The sequence below is a fragment of the Crocodylus siamensis genome, chromosome 5 (assembly GCF_052110815.1).
Source record: "Crocodylus siamensis isolate JL-2025a chromosome 5, ASM5211081v1, whole genome shotgun sequence".
NCBI lineage: Eukaryota > Metazoa > Chordata > Crocodylia > Crocodylidae > Crocodylus > Crocodylus siamensis.
The window spans coordinates 207,462,211-207,479,019 of record NC_143399.1 but is presented as its reverse complement, the minus strand read 5'-3'; the positions used below and the strand labels follow the sequence as shown (position 1 = coordinate 207,479,019).

Sequence of the window (16,809 nt, the reverse complement as noted above, 5' to 3'; positions counted from 1 at the left end):
CATGCATCCATAGATCCATCATGAGCAGGTCCAAGGTGATCCTCCCCATCTACGCAACATTGGTAAGGCCGCAGTTGGAGTACTGTGTCATTCTGGGCACCGCGCTTCAGGAGGGATGTGGACAGCATTGACATGGTCCAGAGGAAGGCCACTCACATGATCAGGGGGCAGCAGGGCAGGCCCTATGAAGAGAGGCTATGGGACCTGAACCTGTTCAGCTTCCACAAGATAAGGCTGAGAGGGGATCTGGTGGCTGCCTACAAACTTGCCAAGGGGGACAAGCAGGCAATGGGATAGCCCCTGTGTCCCTGAGCACTACCAGGAATAACAAGGAATAACAGCGATAAGCTGACTGACAGTAGATTTGGGCTAGACATCAGGAGGCACTACTTTACGGTCAGGGTGGCTAGGAGCTGGACCCAACTTCCAAGGAAGGTGGTGCTCGTCCCTACCCTGGGGAAATCAAAAGGAGGCTAGACAATCACCTAGCGACAGTCATTTGACCCCAGCATCCTTTCCTGCCCATGGCAGGGGGACGGACTTGATGATCTGCTTAGGTCCCTTCCGACCCGACCAACTATGAACTATGAAACTATAGGGATTGCAGGTCTTTGTTTGAGACTAGGGTACTCTTCCATCCTGGCATGAGGTCAAGCTCATACATCATTGCCCCAGGTGCTAGTATCATTCAAAGTTCCTCTGTTATCACGGTGTAGGCAGTATCCATCAGAAAGGGAGTCCTTTAGCCTTGGGATGCTGTCCAGGCCTTGTTTTAAGCTGGTCTCTACTGCTTATCTTTTCCTCATCTGGTATCAATTGGTTCTTCAGCCTTCTGCAGCCTGATCCACCATCTGGTAACTTGTTTATAGACACGTATTCATAGCTTGCTCTGCTTTTACCATTCACTCTACATTGATTCATCCATGCATCCAAATGTTATGGAATAATATAAAGAAAAAAATATATGAAAATATACTAATCAGAGTATAGACAAATAACAACTTAATTTGTCAACTTGAAATAAAAAAACTATTCTTATTTATGCTAAGTAATGCAAAGTGGAGTCCAAGCCTTGTGTTGTGTAACAGTAAAACCTAAATAAAACTAGATAATAGCACACCCAATTAAAAGATTAATATGCTAGTGTCAGCTCAACAAAGGTCATCCTCCTTGTCCAACTGGCAGGCTGGGCTTGGTAGGATGTGATCTTCTGGCTTTGTAGTCTACAATCTTCAGGGGGGCCGCTGCTTGTAGTCTTCAGCCGTCAGGGTGAAGGCATGGTTTAGTATTTGGTAATCCTTGACTGGTGACCCAACGTCACTGCAATCTTTAACTGTTAAGCCACAGAAGGCTATTTTCATCTGGTGCAAGGGGACTGTCTTCCTTCACATTGTCACATACATACATCATTCATTCTTTCATTACCTCTTTTCAAACATGCCAGACCTTACATAAGCATTTTTCTTATACCAAATTTAAGTTAAAAAATCATGAGACAAATAGGTAAAATATATTTATGCTAAGCAATAAGAAATTTAATAGATGGTTCATTCCAGAACAATAATGACTGATTAAAATATCATGGAAAGCAAATCATAACAATATTTAACTTTATCTTAATGGCTAAATAATTCAGTATAAAAACTAGCAATATAAGCAATTAAAGCTACTGCAATGTAGATCCCTCACACACGACACCCCATATCCTCACACCCACATCCCCAACACCCCATTTACCCACAGACCCCACAAACCAATATCCATCCTCCAATAATATAGAAGAGTATGACTTCATTTTAAGCTACTGTGGAATCACCTCTGTGTACCTTGTACACATGTAAATCAGGACAAAAACAATTTAATGAATGTTCTAGATGTTTGATTTTTAGAATATAATTTGATATTTTTCTGGTTCCGAGGAGTGCTTCTGGAGGCAAGGGAAGGGACTTCTGGTGGAAAAGCTCAGGGTTTAGGGGGGCTGGACTTCCAGTCCCAATATGTTAACTAAAGGGTGGGGCATCTGTCAAGGGGTGGGGCTACATATGTGACAGCTTACCTAAACTCTGTAAGCAGCTCTCCAGCCAAATAATTTCCCAGCCCAGTGTTAAATTGTGGGACTCAATTAGCAAGGAATACATTATAGAGAATGGGATGAAGGGATTGTGGGAGGAGACCAGAGTGGCTGAGAAGCAAAACCTGCCAAATTGAGCTCATGCAGTGGCAGTATCAGTTTATTGCAGACCCCAGTGAGCACGTGTGAGCCTGAAAGTGGGGTGACATGGTGGGGAAGAAAGGCAAGGTAAGGGTGGAAGGCAGGGAATGCCTGCCCAGCAGTAATTGTCCTCCTTCCTGCAAATCTAGAACCTCACATACCAGAACACTGGGACCAGGAGGGAAGACAAAGCTGGCAGTCCACGAAGCACAGGCCCTGGATGTCATATAGAGCCAGTTGCATGAGGGGGTGAACCCTATTGTGAAGGTACGTCTCCCCCTGGAAGCACTGCCTGCTTTTAGAGAATGATGGGAATGGGGCTGATTTAAAGACCATCTACTCACAAGTTCCCCAAGCATCTGGGCTGGCCTTTGTATGAAGCGTTTCTTTTAAACCCCTCCTTTCATCAAACTTTAGGGATAGGCCTCTGTGTCATTTGGGTTCTGCACAGCCCTAAAAGGGTTGAATGATGGGTGAACTATTGCTAATCGAAATGAGTCGAAAAAGCGTCAAAACGAGACTGCTAGTGAAATTTTGCACAGCCCTACTGAGCAGGTATATGTCCCCAAGCAATTCCAGCATAGCTGGAAGAATTATGGATGCTCCTGGATATGGATACACTGGTGCTGGGGGAGGAGTGAGGGAAGCTCTCACTACACTCCGAGCACTGATGTGGCTTCGCCCCTGTGTGGATGAGCTTGTGCTCAGACAGGTGGGAGGACTGGATGAAGCTCTGCCCACACTCCAAGCATCAATGTGGCTTCTCTCCTGTGTGGATGAGCTGGTGCTTAGCCAGGCTGGAGGAGACAGTGAAGCTCTTCCCACACTCAGAGCACTGATGTGGCTTCTTTCCCATATGAATGAGCTGGTGCCGGGCCAAGTGGGAGGATCGGGTGAAGCTCTTCCCACACTCTGAGCACTGATGTGGTTTCTCCCCTGTATGGATAAGCTGGTGCTGAGCCAGCCTGGAGGAGCGAGCGAAGCTCTTACCACACTCTAAGCACTGATGTGGCTTCTCTCCTGTGTGGATATGGTGGTGCTGAGCCAGGGTAGAGGACTGAGTGAACCTCTTACCACACTCCAAGCACTGATATGGCTTCTCCCCTGTGTGGATACGTTGGTGCTTACCCAGGCTGGAGAAGAAAGCGAAGCTCTTCCCACACTCTGAGCACTGATGTGGCTTTTCTCTTGTGTGGATACGCAGATGCTCAACCAGGCTGGAGGACTGTCTGAAGTGCTTACCACATTCTGAGCACTGATGTGGCTTCTCCCCTGTGTGGATACGTTGGTGTTTAGCCAGGCTGGAGGAGAGAGTGAAGCTCTTACCGCACTCCAAGCACTGATGTGGCTTCGCCCCTGTGTGGATACGTTGGTGTTTAGCCAGGCTGGAGGAAAGACTGAAGCTCTTACCACACTCCAAGCACTGATGTGGCTTCTCCCCCATATGAATGAGCTGGTGCCGGGCTAGGTGGGAGGATTGGGTGAACCTCTTCCCACACTCTGAGCACTGATGTGGCTTATCCCCTGTGTGGATACGTTGGTGCTTAGCCAGGCTGGAGGAGAGAGTGAAGTTCTTCCCACACTCTGAGCACTGATGTGGCTTCTCCCTCATGTGAATGAGCTGGTGCCGGGCCATGTTGGAAGACTGGGTGAATCTCTTCCCACACTCTGAGCACTGATGTGGCTTCTCCCCCGTGTGGATAAGCTGGTGCTGGGCCAGCCTGGAGGAGTGAGTGAAGCTCTTCCCACACTCTGAGCACTGATGTGGCTTCTCCCCCATATGAACGAGCTGGTGCTTAGCTAGGCTGGAGGACACAGTGAAGCTCTTCCCACACTCCAAGCACTGATATGGCTTCTCCCTCATATGAATGAGCTGGTGCCGGGCCATGTTGGAAGACTGGGTGAATCTCTTCCCACACTCTGAGCACTGATGTGGCTTTTCCCCTGTGTGGATAAGCTGGTGCTGAGCCAGCCTGGAGGAGTGAGCGAAGCTCTTCCCACACTCTGAGCACTTATGTGGCTTCGACCCCATATGAATGAGCTGGTGCTTACCCAGGCTGGAAGACACAGTGAAGCTCTTCCTATACTCCAAGGACTGGTGTGATTTCTCCCTCATATGAATGAGCTGGTGCCGGGCCATGTTGGAAGATTGGGTGAAACTCTTCCCACACTCTGAGCACTGATGTGGCTTCTCTCCTGTGTGGATAAGCTGGTGCTGGGTCAGCCTGGAGAAGTCAGTGAAGGTCTTCCAACACTCTGAGCACTGATGTGGCTTCTCCCCCATATGAATGAGCTGGTGCCGAGCTAGGTGGGAGGATTGGGTGAACCTCTTCCCACACGCTGAGCACTGATGTGGCTTCTCTCCTGTGTGGATAAGCTGGTGCTTAGCCAGGCTAGAGGAGACAGTGAAGCTCTTCCCACACTCTGAGCACTGATGTGGCTTCTCCCCTGTATGAATGAGCTGGTGCCGGGCCAGGTGGGAGGATTTAGTGAACCTCTTCCCACACTCTGAGCACTGATGTGGCTTCTCCCCTGTATGGACAAGCTGGTGCTGGGCCAGCCTGGAGGAGTGAGCGAAGCTCTTCCCACACTCCGAGCACTGATGTGGCTTCTCCCGTGTATGGATAAGCTGGTGCTGGGCCAGCCTGGAGGAGAGAGTGAAGCTCTTACCGCACTCAGAACACTGATGTGGCTTCTCTCCCATATGAATGAGCTGGTGCTGTGCCAGGCTGGAGGACAGAGTGAAGCTCTTACCACACTCCAAGCACTGATGTGGTTTCTTCTCTGTGTGGATAAGCTGGTGCCGGGCCAGGTTGGAGGAGTAAGCGAAGCTCTTACCACACTCCAAGCACTGATGTGGCTTTTCTCCTGTGTGGATCCGCTGGTGCTGAACCAGGGTGGAGGAGCGAGTGAACCTCTTACCACAGTCCAAGCACCGATGTGGCTTCTCCCCTGTGTGGATACGCTGGTGCTCAGTCAGGCTGGAGGAGAGAGAGAAGCTCTTCCCACACTCCAAGCACTGATGTGCCTTCTCCCCTGTATGAATAAGTTGGTGCCGGGCCAGGCTGAAGGAGCGAGAGAAACTCTTCCCACACTCTGAGCACTGATGTGGCTTCTCCCCTGTATGGATAAGCTGGTGCTGGGCCAGCTTGGAGGAGAGCGTGAAGTTCTTACCACACACCGAACATTGATTTCGTTTCTTTTGCGTGTGGATATGATGGTGCTGGGTCAGGTTGGAGGAACGGGTAAAGCTCTTCCCGCACTCTGAGAACTGATGTGGCTTCTCCCTTGTGTGCATGCACCAGTGCCTGGCCAAGTTGGAGAGCTGCTTGAATCTCTTCCCACACTTGGTACAGTGGTGCTGCCCACACTGGTGCTGGGACAGGTCTTGCCAGCAGATGAAGTTCTTCCTGCACTCAGTGCAGCGGTGAGTCTTCCTGCCCAGGTGGGTGCATTGGTGCTGAGACAGGGAGAAAAAATGGGTGAAGGTCTTGTCACACTTGACACAGCTGTGCCTGACACTTCCCCTTCTGCAAATGTATGTGCTTGACCAGGTCTATGGGTCCCACAAAGCTCTTCACCCACTTGGTGAAGCAGTGGGGTAGCTTTCCAGAATGGGATGGGCGGTGAGGAACCAGGGTCAAGAGGCAGGTAAAGCTCTTCCCACATCTGATGTATACGTGGGGCTTCTCCCCAGTGTGTCTTATCTTGTGAAGAGCCAGGAGGGATGGGCAGTTAAAGGTTTTTCTGACCTTGGGGAAAGTGTGGGCCTTACCCTGGCGCTTAGCAGTGAGCTCCTGCTTTCCTCTGAGGCCCTTCCCAATGTCTTGGCTGGGATGCAGTGCATCTTTCCAATGGCTCTTTAGGTCTCTCAGCTCCACAAATTCTTCCCTGAATCCAGGGCTCTTTCTGGGTTCTGCCCCTTCTCCACTCTCCCGCCCAACTGGAGATGGTACCTGGTTCCCTGCTACATTCTTCATCTGCTTCTGGGGTCTCCCCTGACTCTTGGGCCATTGATCCTTCTCAGGTCTCAGGGAGTCCACATCACCAAAATTCCCTGGGGAAGTCCATGTTGGCTCCAGGTTTGAAGGCCCTTCCGCAGGATTATCCTCCTCAGCTCCACCGAGGAGCCAGGCACCTGCTACATGGGGAAGAGAAACTCCAGATTAGTCCCTGAGCTGCTGGCAAGGGGCAAACACTACTATTTCTTCTGCTGGGATGGGCCTGAGTAGGCCTGGACTTTTTGTCCTTGTGTTCCCTCAAGAAATCAAGGTCTTCCTTCCAAAACTCAAATTGCAGGGAGTGAGGGAAAGGCAGGTCCTTGTGGTGGGCTAATGTTCCCTACTCAGGGGAGTTCAGAGTCAGACTCTCAGGGTTTCTAACCCAGCTGTCAGCCTCATCACCTCGGACCCTGCTGAGACAAGGACATGTGTGCACCAATAAAGATTTTTTGAGTTGATACTGATGGCCGATTATTAACGAGCCATTTTGGTCGATAATGATCCAACTGTCAATATGCAGCCTGGCAGCTTGGAAAGCAGTAGGCCTATATGAATAGGGAACTATTCAATTTGGATTCGGCCAATTCGGATGCCAGAGATTCAATTTGGAGATCCAAACAGTTTTTCTGAATTGATTCGGCCGAATCACTTTGGAAGATTTGGAGCTGATTCGGAGATTCGGCCATAGAGTATAATGGAGAATCAATGAAATATCTATAACATTGTTGTCTTTTGACTGATTCAGATGAAACTTGCAGGTATGGTAGCCTCTGCTGAGAGCATGATGTGGTGGGCCAGTGGGGGGTGCTCCTGCTTTGAGCCACCCACCTCACTGCGCCTGACCACCTTCCAGGCGCCGAGTGCCTCCCTGGGGGCGCCTCACATCTGGCCAACCCACTTCCTCTGGAGATGCCTCATGTCTGGCCGACCCCATTCCTGGAGTACACCCGCTAGCTTGTGGGTAGAGCTGCCACCACCCAGGGATGGGCTTGATTCTGGCTCTGCGTCCCCTGGGAAACACAGGCCTAGTAGCCGTAGGGTACTTGACTCCCTTCAAAAACGGGATGCTTCCCTCAGTCAGAAGCACAAGTAGTGGTCTCCCATAGTTAGCCAAACCAAGAGTACCCCAAGGCATAATCTAGACCCACTCCCAATAAGTCTCCCATGTTAGGTACAGAGGAGAACTTTATTGGTTACAAGGGGTAGGGTTGGACTAGGGTACACAGTTGAGTAGTATCAGAGAAATCCTACAGAGCAAACAGGGTGGCTGGAGTAGACTTTGATCATGCATCTGAGTTACTGCAAGCTATATATCTAGTTAGATCTCAGGTAGCTTACTCACGAGTATCATCCAGAGGCAGGTGGAGATTCCCTCTGGAGGCAGGCAGTTCATTGATCAAGAGTTTTGAGACAGAGCAAGTTTCAGATGGTCCAGCTCCTCTCTCTCTCTCTGAGTTTTCCTCGTGGAGACCAGCACTTGTTGGCTGTCAGCCAACCAACTTGAAATGCATCACTGGTTACTGGGCAGACTGGCAGTCTCTATCCCACCAGGGTGCCCAAGCCCCTCACCCAGGTATGTGATGCCAGTCATGTAGGCAGAGGGAGCAGGTTTCTCCCCTCCCTCAGGAATGTATCCATTTCAGGTTACCTAAAGAGATAGGGTAAGGTGTGTATCCTCTTCTGGACCCATCCTAACCAAATTGTCACAGAGCAGAGTTTTTGGGAAGAAACACAGGTGGCCTTCTGCCACACATGACACGTGCCAAGTTTCAAGGAGATAGGTACAGGGGTTTGAGGGAAACTGCAACCCAAATTCTTGAAAGCAAAATTTATGTCACGTGTATGTGTTAAGCCACAGAAGGTTGAAAACTACAGGGGTGGTGGCCCCTGGTGAGTCCACAAAGCCTGCCGTGTTTCAGTGAGATAGGTACAGGGGTTTGGGGGAAACTGTACCTCAAGCTGCTGACAAGCAAAACTCGTGGCATGCGTGACACTGTGTTAAGGTGCAGCAAGGTAAAAACTGAAGGCCTGTTAGCCCCTGCTGAGGCCACAAAGCCTGCCAGCTGTTAAGGAGATAGGTGCAGGAGGGGTCTGGGGCCCTGCATCCCTAGCTACCGACAGACAAAACTTGTGACATGCGTGCTTGTGCCACTGACTGTTTCTGTCTTAGGGCAGTTGATTGTCTGTGTTCATTATTATTTCCTCTCCTTAGTTTGTGGTTTTGTAGGTGTTAATCCTTACTCATTATCTAGCAGCTACTAGTAGCTAGCTACTGTGTATTGAGCTGGTCCCTGGGTGAATCATGATTGATTGGTAACACTGTAGCTTAGCAGCCAGGCCTACAGTAGTCATGTGTCCCTGTCTCCGTCCCCCACACCCCATGCCCCAAGACAGACACAGTCCCACAAGCACCCATGTCACAAGTTTTGCCTGACAGCAGCTAGAGGTGCAGGGCCCCAGAACCCCTGCACCTATCTCCTTGATAGTCACTGCGCTTCGTGGCCTCAGCAGGGGCTAGCAGGCCTGCAGCTTTCACCCTGCTGCACCTTAACACACACAGTGTCACCCATGTCATGAGTTTTGCTTGTCTGCAGCTTGAGGTGCAGTTTGCCCCAAACCCCTGCACCCATCTCCTTGAAACTTGGCAGGCTTTGTGGCCTCAGCAAGAGCTACCATCCCTGCAGTTTTCACCCCACTGTGGCCTAACACACCTGTGACATGAGTTTTGCTTTCAGAACTTTGGGGTGCAGTTTCCCAGAAACCCCTGCACCTATCTCCTTGAAACTTGCGTGCATCATGCTCTCAGCAGAGGCTACCATCCCTGCATGTTTAATCTAAATCAGCCAAAAGACAACAAAATTATAGATATTTAATTGATACCCCTTGGCCAAATCTCCAAATCTTTTCTGAATGATTCTGGAAACTCCAAATTGATTCTTAAAGCCTAAAGCTTCCAGCGATTCAATTCAGATTCGTTGATTTGACCTCTGAATCATCCAAATCATCTCTGAATCCAAATCATGATCCAAAGCTTTGCACAGCTCTAGAAAGCAGCATTCAGCTGCTAAGTCTCCTGGGGGAAAGGGTGATCGGGGGGGCAGATCAGGGCCCCCATCATGAGGGAGGGAGTAGGGTTGGGGCTGGGCCCAGTCAGGTTAGAGAGGGGAGGGACACAGGATGGAGTCGGCTTGTCTGGGAGGTGCGGCTCCTGCGGCTATGCACACCCTGGGGGAGGAATGTGGGGCATGTGTCCCCTGGACCTGTGGGTCGGCAAGGGCTGTGGCTGTCTCTTCTGAAAGGAGCAGGGCTTTGCTTTCTGCCTGCTTCCAAGGCAAGGGCTGGTGCAGGGAATGGGCACATGGAGCTTTCCTCTGCTGACAAGCCCCAGCTGCCCTGTGTCACAAGAGTCTGAACTGGGTGTAAGAGCTTGGCATGATCCTGAACCTGGACTCTGTGCTGAGTCTCAGACTTTGTGACACTGAGGGTCCTAGAGAGGAAATAGGAAGGGGGCAATTCTGGTGCAAAACATGGGGGACTTCCTTCCTCCCACAACATGAAATACATAGGAAGTATGAAGAAGGCAGTGGGTAATGTGGGGCCCCTGCAGGATACACTAGGAAATCTGGTGGTTGCACCAGAGGAAAAAGCAGACCTTTTTAACAAATCCTTTGCCTCCATTTTTTGTGCAGGGACCAGGACTCCCCCACCGAGATTTGGGACAGAATCAGGAGCGACACTGCTAGGCCTGGGGTCAGGGAGGACTGAGTTAGAGAGCTTCTGGAGGGGCTGGACATGTTCATATCAGCAGGTCCAGATGCTCTTCACCTCATGGTGTTGAGGGAATTGGCAGGGGGTATTGTGGGGCCCTGGCACAGCTTTACAGCCACTCGTGGTGCTCTGGCCAGGTACCGGATGACTGGAAGAAGGCCAATATGGTCCCCATCTTCAAAAATGGGAGGAGGGAGGACCCGGGCAACTATAGGCCCGTTAGTCTTACTTCGATCCTGGGAAAGCTCTTTGAGAAGATTATCAAGGCACACATCTGTGAAGGGCCAGCAGCGGGGATGATGCTCAGGGGCAACCAGCATGGTTTCATTAAGGGCAGGTCCTGTCAGACGAACCTGATTGCCTTCTACGATCAGGTCACAAAACCATTGGATGCAGGTGTCGAGGTGGATGTAGTCTTTCTGGACTTCAAGAAGGCCTTTGACACTGTCTCCCACCCCATTCTCATTAAAAAGCTAGGCAACTGTGGCATTGATGCCTGCACAATCAGATGGATAGCAAACTGGCTGAGGGGCCATACTCAGAGTGGTGGCGGATGAGTCATATTCGACCTGGAGGGATGTGAGCAATGGAATCCCACAGGGCTCGGTCCTTGGGCCTGCACTGTTCAATTTCTTTATTAGCGACTTGAACAAGGGGGTGAAAAGCATCCTGTTTAAATTTGTGGATGACACCAAGATTTGGGGTGAGGTGGGCATGCCAGAAGGGAGGGACAGGATACAGCTGGACCTGAACAGGTTACAGGGACGGGCAAATGAGAATAGGATGGGATTCTGTACTGACAAATGCAGGGTGCTGCACTTGGGCAGTAAGAACCAGCAGCATACCTAAAGGCTGGGGAACTCCCTTTTCGAAAGCACGGTGGCAGAAAGAGATCTTGGAGTCATTATCAATTCCAAGATGAACATGGGCCACCAATGCAAGGACATGGTCAGTAGGGCTAACCGCACCTTGTTGTGCATCTACAGATGTATCACAAGCAGGGCCAAGGAGGTGATCCTCGCCCCCCATGCAACACTGGTCAAGCCGCAGCTGGAGTACTGCATCCAGTTCTGGGCACCGCACTTCAGGAGGGATGTGGACAACATGGAGAGGGTCCAAAGGAGGGCCACTTGCATGATCAGGACACAGCAGGGCAGACCCTATGAGGAGAGGCTACGGGACCTTAACCTGTTCAGCCTTCACAAGAGAAGGCTGAGAGGGGACCTGGTGGCTGTCTATAAACTTACTAGCGTGGACCAGTGGGGAATGGGAGAGACCTTGTTCCCACGAGCACCTCCCAGAGTAACAAGGAATAACAGCCATAAGTTGTTAGCGAGTAGGTTCAGACCAGACATCAGGAGGCGCTACTTCACAGTCAGGCTGGCTAGGATCTGGGACCAACTTCCAAGGGAAGTGGTGCTGGCTCCTACCCTGGGGGTCTTTAAGAGAAGGCTTGACGAATACATAGCTGGGGTCATTTGACATAGGACTAGAAGATCCCTTCTGCAAGGTCCCTTCCAACCCTACATCTATGAATCTATGAAAGCTTCTGCCATGGAGCCATTTAATGCAGCCTGACTCGCTTCTTGGGTTCCAGGTCAACCTGACCAGGAGGAGTCAGGGAGAGCCCCAGCTTTTGGTTAAACAGAGCTTCTGTACATCATCTTGTTTTCCCTGGGGGACTACAAATACCATCATGTCCTGAGAGAGGGTGTTACAAAGGTAAGGCTACCTTGGGCCGAGGAATGAACTCTACATTACTAAGTGAAGATGCAAATCTAAGATCATGGTAGTAACCTGCAGCAGACTTATAAGATGGGAAACTCCCTTCTTGACAGCATGGAGGCAGAAAGGGATCTTGGAGTCATTACTGACTCCAAGATGAACATGGGCCGACAATGCGAGGTCACGGTTGGCAGGGCTAACTGCACCTTGTCATGTATCCACAGGTGCATCTCAAGTAGGGCCAAGGAGGTGATCCTCCCTCCCTACGCAACATTGGTCAGGCCACAGCTGGAGTACTGTGTTCAGTTCTGTGAGCCCCACTTCAGGAGGGATGTGGACAACATGGAGAGGGTCCAGAGGAGGCCACCTGCACGATCTGGGGACAACAGGGCAGACCCCACAGTGAGAGACTGCGGGACCTGAACCTGTTCAGCCTTCACAAGAGAAGGCTGAGGGGGGACCTGGTGACCATTTATAAACTCACTAGGGGGGACCAGAAGGGTTTGGGGGAGACCTTGTTTTCCTGAGCGCCCCCCCGCATAACAAGGAATAATGGCCACAAGTTGTTGGAGAATAGGTTTAGATTAGACATCCATAAGACATCCATAAGAACTACTTCACAGTCAGGGCGGCTAGGAGCTGGAACCAACTTCCAAGGGAAGTGGGGTGCTGGCTCCTACCCTGGGGGTCTTTAAGAGGAGGCTTGATGCCTACCTAGCTGGGATCATTTGAGCGCAGTTTTTTCTCCTGCCCAGGCAGGAGGGTCAGACTTGAAGATCTACAAGTTCCCTTCCGACCCGATTTCTATGATTCTATGGTATCCCAGGGAAACCATATCTGGGCCAATAAATCAAGACAGCAAACTCAATTGTCCCCTAATAGCTGTAATTATGGGGAGAAGAAGGCAACATATCATTGGTTTTCAGAAAGGGGGAACAACACCTGCCTGGACACGTTACAGTACAACATACTGTCCTTCAGGTCAGCACCCTGCAATGGCAGCACAGGACAGGTCAGCAGTTCCCAGGATGCCCTGGCACTCTGGGCATGGAGCATTTCAGAGAGGGGAATTCGGTGGAGGGGATAGCCACAACTCACCTGGCAGCAGCTCCTCTGACTTTGAGATTTCCCCACCATCCTCATCATCACAGACCCACAGCTCCACCTGTCCTTGCTGGATGCGGCAGATTAAGTCAGGGGTGGGACCTCGATGTCCTGTTTGGGACAGTGGTTAAAGAGTGTTTGTGACTGGGTACTGGATGCAGAATAACCAACTGGGATTTGGGGAATGGATCCAGTGAACTCAACACTTCATTGAGGAGGAAACTTTTATGGTGAAAGGGAAGGCACTGCATAGTTTCATAGTTGTAGGGTCAGAAGGGACGTGAGCAGATCATCAAGTCTGACCCCCTGCCTTGGCAGGAAAAAGTACTGGGGTCAAATGACCCCAGCAAGGTGTTGTCTAGCCTTGTCTTAAAGACCCCCAGGGTAGGAGCCTGTACCATTTCGCTTTGAAGTTGGTTCCAGATCCTAGCCGCCCTGACCATGAAGCAGCACCTCTTTATGTCTAATCTGTATCTCCCCTCTGCCAGCTTGTGAGCGTTATTCCTGGTCACTCCTGGCAGTGCTCAGGGGAACAGGGACTCCCCCAATGCCTGCTGGTCCCCTCTGACTACTTTGTAACAGGCCACTAGATCCCCCTCAGCCTTCTCTTCTGGAGGCTGAACAGGTTCAGGTCCCATAGCCTTTTCTTGTAGGGCCTGCCCTGCTTCCACCTGATCATGTGGGTGGCCTCCTCTGGACCCTCTCCATGCTGTCCACATCCCTCTTGAAGTGCGGCATCCAGAACTGGATGCAGTACACCAGCTGCGGCTTGACCAGTGTTGCATGGGGGGCGAGGATCACCTCCTCCCATTTCACTGTGTAGGTGTTGACACCACAGTCCCCCAGTTTTTTAATGAGAATGGGGTGAGAGAAAGTGTCGAAGGCCTTCCTAAAGTCTAGAAAGACTACGTCACTGCTACCCCTGCATCTAAGGATTTGGTGACCTGGTCGAAGAAAGCCACCAGGTTGGTCTGACAGGACCTGCCTCTGATGAACTCGTGTTGGTTGCCCCTAAGCATAACCTCCCCTGCTGGCCCCTCATAGACATGTGCCAGGATAATTCTCTCAATGAGATTCCCCAGGATCAAGGTAAGACTAATTCGCCTATAGTTTCCCGGGTCCTCCTTCCTCCCTTTTTTGAAGATGGAAACCACGTTGGCTCTCTTCCAGTCCTCTGGCACCACACCAGAGCACCACGAGTACTCGTAAAGCTGTGCTGGCGTCCCACAATGACCTCAGCTAATTCCCTCCTTACCTTGGGGTGGAGATCGTCTGGACCAGCTGATTTAAATATGTCCAGTCCCTCCAGAAGTTCCCTGACTAGATCCTCACTGACCCTTGGCCTAGGTGCGTCTTCCCCTGGGTCCTGAGAGGGCCCGGTGGTGGGGTTGATCCAGTCTCTGCTCAGGAAAATGGAGGCAAAGAAGTTGTTAAATAGGTTAGCTTTGTCATCTGGTGTGACGACCAGATTTCCTAGCGTGTCTTGCAGGGAGACTTGAAGAGACGATGGTCCTTGTCAAGCAGGTACTGGAGGAATGGTCATAGGAAACAAAGCCCCAACCACTCCCTAGTATAGAAAGGGTATCAAACTGACAGTCACCAAGGACAGGCATGGTGATCCGCGATGTACTAGGGAGCAGAAAGATAATGCTTTTACTCTTTTCAAGGTACAGAAATAAAGAGACATTGGACACATGGATGGATATCATTTATCTCACCAGTGCAACTCCAGTTAAAGGAATGGAAATGAGCTTATTCTCAGTGAAGGTTTAAAGTGTGGACCTGTAGCAGTGAAAAGCATCCATGACAGGTGGCTGAAAATGAAACTGTTTCCTGGGAGACCAGATAAATCAACATAACCAAGGCACAGGACAAGATGATCTGAACAGGGTGGGGGGCCCAGGGCAAATCGGCCTGTGTGGAGCCCTGTCTCTGGATGCAAGAAAGCTGGCAGCAGATTCAGCAGTGGGAGGAGAGAGGAGGGGAGCGGCCAGACACACCGGGTTCAGTGGTGGATTCGGCGGCGGGCGTGCCGAGCAGCCAGATAGGAAGCTGGTGGCAGCGCAGTCACCACACCACTCTGCCCAGCTCTGCAGGGCCCCCCAAAGTGCAGGGCCTGGGGCGGTCACCCCAATTTGTGCCCCCATCAGGTACGGCCCTGGATGCAGTGACCTGTGATGTACTAGGGAGCAGAAAGATAAAGTTTTTACAGTTTTCAAGATACCAAAATGAAGAGACATTGGACACACTTATGGATTGATAACATTCATCTCATCTGTGCAACTCCAGTTAAAGGAATGGAAATGAGCTTGTTCTCAGTGAAGGTTTGAATTGAGGCTCTGTGGCACCAAAAAGCATCCATGACAGGTGGCTGACAATGAAACTGTTTTCTGGGAGACAGGATAAATCAGCATCACCAGGACACTGGACAAGATGATTTTATAATAACAGGTGTTGCAACTGAATCTAGCATCCCATCCCATGGGATGATCATCCCGGGAATGGAGATGAGTCCATAGATTGGGAAGTACTGCCATGTGTAAAACAAAGTTCATCAGAGTCATGGAAATGAGCAAAATAAGGAGAAAAGACACACATTTCATAGCATGTGAAAGCCCATAATGTATAAATGGTCTATGTGGTCTTTGTTGAGCTACAGAAAGCATCTGAGCACTCCCCTTAGGAAATCCTCCAAGGGAAGTGGAGGGGAAAGAGAGCAGCAGAAAAGCATACAGTTCTAGGAAAAAGTAAGTACCTCAAGCCTGCACACAAGGAAAAACAAGCCCCTGTATTAGAGATCCTCTGGAAATGAAAAAATGGTTTTCATTAGGCCCTGCACACCCCACTTCTTATCACAGTGATGGGTGTCTGATCTGCAGCAGGATTTTAGGAGAAGAAGAACACTTCTGAGAATGGCAGAGCATGCTTGAGAACACGGGTCTAAATGTATGTACAGCAAAGCCAGAGTCTCTGGTGCATGAAGAGGAAGATATTAGGGAGGAATGTGGAGAGAAACTTCCTGTGACCCCGTGGTAGAAGTACCTGGGTTATATCACGTGTATATCTGTCACTAGAGGAAGACCTGAGGAAATGCATCATCCACATGTTGTAGCAGCAGAGCAGATTGAGTTCCATTAACTGGTACTAGGTCATAACCAAAGGAGGAGAGAAAGGATTTAGATAGTACTAGAGATGCCATACATTGGTCCCATATCGGATCGGCACTGATATCGGGAAAATTGAGAGCATCGGCAATCAGCTTATTTTGCATGATGTGGCCATTAAGGTCTCTGATAAATGGCCCGTGCGTGTGCGCAGCTGCAGCACACACATGGCCAGGAGTGCAGCCTGGTGGCTTAGAGAGCAGCATTAGCTGGTAGGTCTGTTGTTGGGGATGGGACAGGAGGAGCGAAGGGATAGAGGGGGGCAGGTCGAGGACCCCACAGTGAAGGAGGGAGTGGAGCTGGGGCAGGCATTGCTCATTCAGGACGGAGTGGGGCATGGAACAGAGCCGCAAGTGGCTGGTCCAGAGGAGACAGCTCCTACCCCTGCTCCTGCAAGCACCCCAGGAGGGGGGTGTGCCCCTGGATCTGTGTGGGGCAGGGCAGGGTGCTGATGGCTTGGGGCCGGAGTGGCACTGGGGTCTTCCCAGCAAGGAAGGCTGGGCCGGGCTGCGCTTGGGGTGGATGGCGGCACTGCTGGGAAAAGGGGTACAGCATGAGTGGGGGAATGCGCTGCAGTGGCAAAGTTTGGAGTGGCTGCAGCACCCCCATAAACCTCTTCCCAGTGCCACTGCCACCCTCCCTGAGCTCAGCATGCCCACCTCCCACCAGTGCCACTTCCAGTCCCAGCCCGCAGTGGCAGCATGCTTGGGCTCAAGAAGATATGGAGGCACATGCCCCCATGCCCTCCTGGGGTGTGTGCAGCAGTGGGAGCCATCCCCCACCACACCCTCCAGATGAACCACTCACAGCTCCCTCCAGTGCCCCACCCCTCCCC

The 16,809-nt window shown here is 50.9% G+C and overlaps 1 protein-coding gene across 1 annotated transcript in view; it reads right to left on the bottom strand.

Annotated features, from left to right (window-relative positions):
- Positions 1-1,790: 1,790 nt before the first annotated feature.
- LOC149865279 (uncharacterized) overlaps positions 1,791-16,809 on the bottom strand; it is an 83,318-nt gene continuing 68,299 nt past the window's right edge. The window contains 4 exon segments of the mRNA XM_090048036.1: positions 1,791-2,855; positions 2,858-5,735; positions 5,737-6,353; positions 12,805-12,921. Coding sequence (XP_089904162.1) covers positions 2,806-2,855; positions 2,858-5,735; positions 5,737-6,353; positions 12,805-12,921 — 3,662 coding nt within the window. The 3' untranslated portion in view covers positions 1,791-2,805.